The sequence below is a fragment of the Podarcis erhardii genome, assembly GCF_964252035.2.
Source record: "Podarcis erhardii genome assembly, chromosome: 13".
Lineage (NCBI taxonomy): Eukaryota > Metazoa > Chordata > Lepidosauria > Squamata > Lacertidae > Podarcis > Podarcis erhardii.
In genome coordinates, this window is record NC_138502.1 from 23324462 (window position 1) to 23334170 (window position 9709).

General features: G+C 39.6%; 1 protein-coding gene across 1 annotated transcript; it reads right to left on the bottom strand.

The window, feature by feature from the left end:
* Positions 1–2072: 2072 nt before the first annotated feature.
* LOC309327541 (olfactory receptor 14A16-like) lies at positions 2073–2993 on the bottom strand (the record flags this gene model as incomplete). The annotated part of the gene is made up of 1 exon (XM_081836839.1): positions 2073–2993. One exon carries the CDS (start codon positions 2991–2993, stop codon positions 2073–2075), a length of 921 nt encoding a protein of 306 aa, XP_081692965.1.
* Between the last annotated feature and the right edge of the window lie 6716 nt (positions 2994–9709).

A 9709-nucleotide genomic window follows, 5' to 3' on the forward strand; every position in this document is an offset into this window, starting at 1 on the left:
CTAACTCTCTCTGTTCTGCAGCAGGCTGTGGAGTTTCACTAGGAGCTGCCTCATTCCTGACACAAACTCTGCAAAGGATGGGGTCTGAGTGACACCACTGCTAGAAAGCTCTCCCACTGCTTCCCACTGCTTCCCCTTTCAATTATATGAGAATTATTAATGTATGCCTCTCTCCCCCCCCCCCAGTCTTTCACTTGTCCCACTGCTTTTCCCTGGGAAAACCCGAGCTTTACTGCTGAATCAGAGCAAATATTATTTGGGTTTTCCATAGATTGACATTTTATCTGTTTTAGTGTCAAGGAGCAGGTTTTCACATGGAAAGTGGCAAGGCAAACAGAAAACTGCACAGGCCCATGCTTAGAAGCAAAGGACAAGTGGAAAACCACTTGAACTCATGCTTCCTAGGCACGGGACAGGTGGAAGTGTGGACAAGTGATAGGTCTCAATACAAGCTTTAGTCCACACTGAATAGTGTTCTCGAAGCTCATGAATTTGACCAAACTGCGGAGGCAAGACAGGAGTGCCTGGCGTGCTCTGGTCTGTGGGGTCACGAGAGTCAGACACAACTAAATGACTAAACGACAACAAGATAGTGGTCATCATGATACCTTATGTTGAATCATTCTTTGGTGTAATAGATGGTAGACTTTTCACAGAGCTGAGATTGCCTCAGGCTCCATGTCAAGTGTTCACTGAGTGACGAACCCAGGTTTGCTAAAGCAAATCAAAACAGAAAAAAAGACCCTGGCTATTCAAACAAAAAAGATAAAATAGAAGGGACTTGTTAAATAAACTGCAAATAATAAATATGTTATCATTCAGCCTATTTATTGATGAAACCTGGTGGTTACATTGCCAATGAATATTTAATATTTGCAATATTTAATACAAACAATTCATAAGAAAAAATGTTGTGCCTTCTCATAAGTGAAAGAAAAAAACAAAAATCAGGGAACCAGAAAAGTACAAATTTAACACAGTGGTATGAATGAGAAGGACGAAGTCAACATAGTACAGGAAATATTCTCAATGTTATTCAGGAGATTTCTATGAACACCTGCAATGTCAGCTGCATTATGCTTCATTAAACGATTAATATCATTTGCAATAATTTGGATATTCAAATATGGGACCAATGCTTATAAACGACTTCTGTTTCCTTCTGCCATGTTGTTTGACTTAAAGAAAGGTCAACATATACCAAGGATGCATATCATAGTATCCCTGCAGACTGGGGAAAAAACAGAGGGGGAAAGCCCACAAATGTATCCAAAATGAATTTCTGCTACTTGAACTAGGATTATAGAAATACCTACTGCCTTCTCCAATTCAGTGGCATACTGCCTTTAAGACTTTTTAAAGAAATGTAAGTTGTTTCCTTCACCATATTTAGTGTACATTCATTCCATAGGTTAACTATATACTGTATGGTCCAGAAGGAGTTCTGGTATGCATCCTTTTAGGGAGCACTCTTATAGCAACATCCACCTGCATGAGTCAGGTTAGGATCCCACAGATCTCCAGATGAGCCAGGAGGATCTTTGTGCATCTATGTTATTACATCAGGCTAAACCTAACAGCCTGAGCCAAGCCCTGTGTATCTTAAGCTGGTGTAAGTACCCAAAACGAGTGGCTGGGGAAACCCAACCAGATGGGCAGTGTATAAATAATATATTATTATTATTATTATTATTATTATTATTATTATTATGGGGGTTACAGACTAGAGATAAAGGACTTTGGTTGGAACGTAAGTATGGCCAGCTCAGTCACATGACCTGACAGCCCAACATAAGCTAAGCCAGCAAAAATGATGCTGTGACCCAAACACTGTTTTAATGGCCTATTTTCCCTGTGCTAGGCTCATGTCATCTAAACCAGCAATAGCTGTGCTCCTGAACAGCATTTGGATCTAATGTACTTTATGCTAACTTAGCATATGTTGGGTTTGCTTTATTTCAGTTTCTTATGCTTAGGATGTTCCCCTTAAAGTACAAACTCAGTTTTTCATTTGGCCTTTCCAGATATATTTTTTACAAAAATGTTCCTGTGTTCAGTTATGCAATGAGACTTTAAATTTTTTTAGGTATTAGCCACACTGCGTTCTGTATGTCCTTGTTTCTGAAGCTGTAAATGATGGGATTCAGAACCGGTGGCAACACTGTATACAATACAGCAGAAACCAAGTCCACAGCAGGGGAGGAAAGTGATTTAGGTCTCAAGGTCGAAAACACAGCTGTTATTATAAATAAAGAAAAGACTGTCAGGTGGGGAGTGCAGGTAGAGAAAGCTTTATACCTGCCTTGAGCTGATGGAATCCTCAGCACAACTGAGAAGATGAAGCCATAAGAAACAAAGATGAACACAATACAAAAGGAGGCCACAATGAGCCCAATGACAAATGGCAAAACTTCACTAACTTTAGTATCGCTGCAAGAAATCTTTTGTAACTGAGGCAAATCACAGAAAAACTGCCCAATAATATTGGAGTGGCAGAAGCTTAATCTAAACGTGACCGTGGTTTCCAATAATGCATTAACCATGCTGCTCAGCCAGGAAGCAGCTGCCATTTGAATGCAGGCCTCCCAGTTCATGATTAGACTATATTGAAGTGGGTAGCAGATTGCTATGTAACGGTCGTAAGCCATGACTGTGAGCAAGGCAATCTCAGTTCCAGCAAATGTGATCACTAAGAAGACCTGTGTGACACATCCAGCGAAAGAAATCAGTTTGTTGTTTGTCAGTGAAATGGCTATGGATTTGGGTACAGTAGTAGAGATATAGCAAACATCTAAAAATGACAAGCTTGTCAAAAAGAAATACATGGGGCTGTGTAGGTGGTGGTCTAAGACCACAGTAGTCACGATGAGAAAATTCCCCATTAAGGCTGTTAAGTAAATGAAGAGAAACACCACAGAATGCAAAACTTGCACATCACGATCATCAGAAAATGCCATAAGAAGGAACTCTGTTGCAGTAGTTTGGTTGTTCATTTAATTTCTTTCTGATATTCTTTGGAGTGAACAGTAAGCTTGTTTAAGATGGAGATTCTGCAAAGGGGAAGCATTTGTTCATGATTATAGAATCATAGTGTGCATATTGAAGTTCAATTGTCATTTTTATTGCCCTTAGAAATATCAAGCACAATTTAAGAATTTTGAGTAAAACAGGTGACATAATATTATGGAATGTAAGTTTTTATTTCAGCTACCAAAAAAAGAAAAGAAAAAAGAAAAAAAAACAATGAACTTTAAGAGAGAGCATAAGTTGTATGATATCATACAGCAAAAGACCATAGAGGTGTGTGCAACCTACTCCACTCTGGATATTGTTGACAGCAGCTCTCATCCACTCCAGTGCTCATCCCCATTATATGAGATTATGTGGAAGGCCACAAATTTTGCACTCTGCAGCAAAATATCAGCTACTATGCTAACAATGAAGCCACTAAATGTTGATAATGTCTGGAACGGTTTATCAGTACTCACATGTTGTGGTTGAGAAGAAAGAAGGGGAAGACTCAGTAGCTTTGAATGTTACAATTGGATTAAAATGGATACAAATGAAAGCATTTTAACCCATGAAAGCATTGGGTTGAAAAATAAAAATCTGATAACAGTTCAGACCATGGTTCGGTCTAGCTCATCTGCAATGATTAGCACCAGCGCTCCAGGGATTTAGACGAGAATCTTTCTCATGCTTTGCTGAAAATACCAGTTTGTGCTCCGTCACTAAATAGCAATCTCAGCCCATTGCTGTTGAATGGGCCCAGTTTTTTTCATAAAGAAATCAAGGCACAGATGTTGAAGCGTCAAAGTTATTGTCATTTAAAGCTATATTTTGGTTCATCCACACTTTCCTTTCACCACACATTTTCTTGGCACAGTTCTATGTGTCTGAGTCTATATGCGAGCCCCCCCCCCCTTTTTTTGCCCCACCACTTTCCCCAGGAAAACTTGTCCTCTCATACTGCATCTGAACAAACAGCAATTTGGGATTTCCATGGAATATCGTTTGCTCTGATTCAGTGTCAAAGAGTGGGTTTTAGCGGGGAAAGTTTTGGAGCTGGAAAGTCCAGGCTTGTGCCTACAAATGTGGAGCAAACGTACGTGTGGATGATCCCTTGTTTGTGTGAAGGTGTTTTAACTGCAACAACTTTGAAGTTAAAAATTAACTTACTGCCTAAAATTACTGCTTACTGCCATGATCAAACAACTGAATTCTCTTTCTCTAGAAGTGAAACATGCTCCAACATTGGTATGTTTTCATTGTTTATGGGAAATTCTTATTTTGTCCCATACATAATAAATAAATAATCTGGTGCTTATTGATATACCAGATTTATTTATTTTATGTTTACTTTATACTGCATAAACTGCTGTACAATTTTAAAAAAAGTCAGAGTGATATAAAAATAGACTTGAAAACATAATACGTATCATAAAATAATGTTGAAAACATGAAACCAAATTGAATTCAAAGCTTCAGAAATAAAATGGAGTAATTTCAGAAAGCTTGGGAATTTTAGTTGTCTATTGACTGCAGTAAGCATCTTAACTGCTAACTGTAGCTACATTCTAACTGCAAATGTTATATGCTTCTTTTGTTAGGGAAAGAGGTATGATTGTTTAGGGTGCAAGCCACAAACTTTTGTAATGACCGCTCCCCACTTAAAATGGGGGGGCGCCTTTTGCGTGGACGCGTGCAGCCCTGGATCTGGAGTGGCCCCATCAGCATAGGCTTTGCCTTCCCTCAGGTGGGATACCTGGAGGTCCCCGCCTACCCCAGCGAGTTGTCCTATCCCACCTGGGGGAAGTGTTGCCAGGGAAACCAGGCCAGGTAAGGGGAGGGATTACCTGCCCACACAATAGAGGGTGGATCTTAATTGTTAATCCTCACTTGGCTCCAGAGCTTCTCCCACCCTACCCACCCTCAGTTAATGTCTTCTTTTGCAGGTTAACTTTTCTTCATAGGTTTTGCAGGTTAACCTGTCTCCACAGGTATGTGGGCGCTGCTACGATAAGGTCGCTGTTAAAGGGCCGGAAAGGAATTTCCCTGCATTGGCAGGTTTCGCCTTTCCCGTAGCAAAACGTCACAACTTTGGCGGTATCAGGCCTTGGGCGGAATCCTTTAGTCCATCTTCCTCTTTGCGGCGGCGATACCAGGGTTCCCCGTTAAAGGGGTTTTTGAAGGGAGGCTTTGGCCGTACGCCGAAAGGTCGTCATTGCTCTCCCCTGCGGCGGCGTAACGGGGGCGGCTATCTCTGCTTGAACATATGTTCTCCAGAGCCAGCCCATCCCCCCCCACACACTGGATAACCCTGATGCTCCCTAGGTCCCCGGCTGGGGACTAGGGAGGGAGAACGCCCAATGCCTGAGCCAAGGTCTACCCACATTTGAAATTTAATAAAGTTGTGGCCAATTTAATCCCATAGCACATTGTCTAGAGTCGTTATTCCACATGACGGGGGGACCACTCGGGATCTGGGGACTCCGCCTGTCCACGCAAAACTCATTATCCATGGCTTATTCATAGCTGACTTACATGAAGCAAGTAGATACTGTTTATTATGCCAGGCCTGTTGTAAAAGACATTGATAGTTGAAAGCTTGGCAGATTCATAAATAAACATAGGGTTGATTCTGAAGGTGGTCAGGGTCTTTCCATCTTTAACAAAGGATAGGAATTTGGGAGTCCAATATTGTATTGCTGTTTCACTTTGAAATAATCAGACCCCTCAAGAAACCTGGTTAAATATCAAATCCTTCAAAACAGCTCTTTATGCTCAGAGAGTTGCCTTAAGGGACTTGATCAGTATCATACTGAGTGATAGCTGGTCTATTCTCTTCCTGGCCACCAATGGGCAGCAACTAGGACAATTGATACTGCTGGCCAGGAAGGACAAGAGATTTGCATTTCATTTAAGAGAACATCCATTTAAGCAACATCCATTAAAATGAAAGGGGTTCAGATCAAAAAGATTTCTAGCCACATCAGAATGTTCCAGGCATAGCTGGGCTTTGGCAGTTTAGCTCCCACATGGGAAGCTGCACACACCTCCTCCATGCCTGAAGGAGGGCCAGAAATAGCATTTGCGCATGCATGCATGCGTGCACTCTCACAATTGCACTCCGACCCAAGCCACAAAAACTTTGCCAACACCTGTGCTTAGATATAACCCAATCCTTTTTACTTCAGTGGGAGTTACTCCCAAGTAAACATGCATTTGCTTGCAACCCAAGGTCTAATCTTATGCAGATTTACCTGGTAGTAAGCAGAATTGAAGACAGAGAGGCTTGTGTAGTAGTTAACCTGCAAAGGATTGTGCTCTATATCAGGGGTGGAGAAACTATGACCATTTTGAACTGCAAGTGTCATCAGCCCTTATCATTGACCATCCTGACCGGAGTGATGAGAGGATCAGAGGTTCTCATTCACACCATATATTGTTTTTAATGTTACAATGAAAATCTCAATTTATGCCTAATGTTGATATATGTTATAAGCAAATTTATTTAACACTTCTTATGCAAAAAATAAATCCTAAATCAGACTTGTGTATGTTAAATGTAAAGCGTGTGTGTGTGTGTGTATTTGTGATTTTCCTTTCCTGAAAGTTACAAATACAATTCAGTGCTGTTGTCATTCTTCAACAGGAGTGTGCAAACAAATTTTACATTTTTCCCCTATCAGAAAAAGCAAAGTGGTGATAACTTGAGAAATGCATTATCATGATAGTGATGAAATATTATCAGATTAATACTAAAGTTTCAGACATGTTATACCATTGTTAGAAGTGAAAACCTGAACTTGTAGTATTGTAACCAGACTTAGACATGCTTAGTGCAGATCTGTTGCAATCAATGTGACAGTCATTAGTCATGGCTAACAAAACCGATTTCTTTTTAAGTGGCTCTACTCTTAATAGCATTAAGTTTTGATCAGACCTTTATTTCATTCTGGACATAATTTATTAAAATGCTCACCTCAATCTGAAGTTGATCCTCTTTGAAGATGGCAGTGCATGTATGCCTGAGACTAAATTTTATTTGCAGAAGCATGTGCTTTGATCAGCAGAGTGTTTCATCTCTACTCCCAATAGTGGTCATAAAGTTGTGCATCACCAAGGTGATCCATAACTTGCATCATGGAGTTGTACCTTGGAGATTTACAATGTCTTAACTTACAATCCTTTCTCTAATTCAACAAAAGAGGCAGATGATGTAATCTTTTCTTTTAAAAAAAGCCATTCACATCATGCTTAGGAGCTTTAACCATTTCACCCTCATTTTTAAGAATTATTTAGCTTAAGTAACTCAGCTGTGAGAAAACAAAGTTGGACTTACTGTGAAATGTCCTTCTAGTCAGTGGAGTGTAGATCATAGAGGCAAGGGATGCTTCCTCCTGGAGGCAGATTCAAACAGTTTTTGCAAATAACTAGTGTTGGCCGGCCATATGGGGAGGGAAGCTTCTGCTAACTTACAATTCCTACCTAACTTGAACAAATAACTTGAACAGTGGCCTCCAAGTGCAACAAAAATGCCAGGATCAGCAAAACTCTTCAGCCATGACAGCTTCTCACTTGGTCATGGAGAGTCCTGAAATGGGAAGGAGATGTGAGGACTTCTCAAAGCCCAGTAAGCACTTACTAGGCTTTGGGAAGAAGGAGGGTAGATTCTAGGGCCCTGTTAGAGCCCTCACACCTCCTTCCCAAAGGGATTGTTGTTTGGTTTCATTGCCAGGTATTGGCTGGAAAGCAGTGGAAAACTCTGCCCATTGAGTGTCACTTTTGAAGCTTTCTAAAATATAGGTTTTTCAAAGAAACAGGATTGCCTGGAGCTCTTTATCAAAAGACTTGTTTGCTTGTGTTTATGTTTACATATTTTATTGTATTTAATATAATATAATATTTCCTTGAGTTTCCTTGAATTCAATACAGAAATAATATTCCTGACTGTTAAAGCAACATAAGACACAAGAATCAAGGTAAACATACTATTTATAATAAATATGCCATAATTCAACCTCTTTATTGAAGAAACCTGGGCTCTATTGCCAATGAATACATTTGAAACATTTAACAAAAACAATTCAGCAAAATAGTGTCTTTAAACCTAAATGTAGCATAATGATAGCCATTTATGAGTATTGAGCATGACAGTCATTGATAATCTCATCCTCCAGCATTAATTCTAATTTCCATTTCCATTTTAAGACCTTCTAAATTGGTGGCCATCACCACATCTAGTGAATTCTACAGGCTACCTAAGTATTGTGTGACTGATCTCCCCACTAGAAATTCTAGATTGTAGCCAGTTTAATGAGCAATCTTACAGCAAGATCCACTGGGATGACTAGGCTTAGAACCTGCAGTTGAGACAAGAGGTTCCTTATGCAACTAAACCCAGCATGACTACCCATCTCCTGCTGTGCCAGAAGAATACTGGCTTATCCCTACCATTCTGGCTGAGCTGGGACCAGGTAATCTGAGCTGAGCATGGTGAACCATAAACCAACATAAATCCTCAAAAGGGAGTGTTCTGGGACCTGAGATGTAGGACTTAGGATGGAGCCTAGCCATGGTCATCTGGATCATGTTACCTGGAAATTTGACATAAGTTTAGTAGAAAAAAAGGATCATGTGAGACAAAAACAAGTGTTGCTCTGCCTGTCTTAAGCAGCAGTAGCAAAGATGAATGGACTTTGCATCTAATGTGGTTTACACCAGAATAGCTGAGACTGGGCTTGCTCAGTATAAGGTTTCCCCAAAAAATATCAAACTCAGTCACTTATTCAGTCCTTCCAGACATAATGTTTACAAGAATGTTGATGTGTTCAATTATGCAATGAAGCTTTTTAATTTTGAAGGTATTAGCCACAATGCTTTCTGAATGTTTATTACAGCATCCAGATACTGATCCAATGCTTTCACTGTCCCTTCTGAGTCAGATGTTATAGAGAAGTAGAGCTGTGTATAATCAGTGAATGGGTGGCACCTTACTTCAAAACTCCTAACGACCACACCAAACATCTTGCATTAAATAGCACAGAGGAAAGACTAGTACCCTGTGGAATCCCATTGTACAAATGCCAGAGGATACAAGATTCACATTTCTACCAAACATATGAAATAATCATTAATGTTTTACACCAAGAATTTATTTGCACAAATGGCCTTTTCAAGTGTTCTCCCTCAGGGCATCATGCTTGCCAAATTCTAGATAGTGTGCATAAAAATAGAGATGAAAAATGAAAGCAAATATAAAACTTGTGGAAAAATATGTACTTTTGGTTGAGTATTATTACTTTTACCTTTAAATGAGTGAGGGTGCAGTCATTTCAGTTTTCATTTTTAAAAATAAATGCACAGATCAGTCAAGTCCATCCTCTTTTTGTGCTGATCTTTTTTTAAAAAAAATGAACAAAATATTTACATCTAAATTTTATCCATTTTGTAGACTTTCTGTACACCCTGCTCCTGTAAAATACACATTTTTCAATTCGTTGCCATGAATTTCCACCCAAAATGTTAATTTTGTGAGCATTCTTGCATTTGGAAACTTTATTGCGGAAGCCAGGGGAACTACACAATCTGAGCAAGAGCTTCATTCTAATCTAATCCAATCTATCTATCTATCTATCTATCTATCCATCTATCTATCATGTATCTATCTAGCTTTATTAGATGAATATTTAGTCCACACTATAGC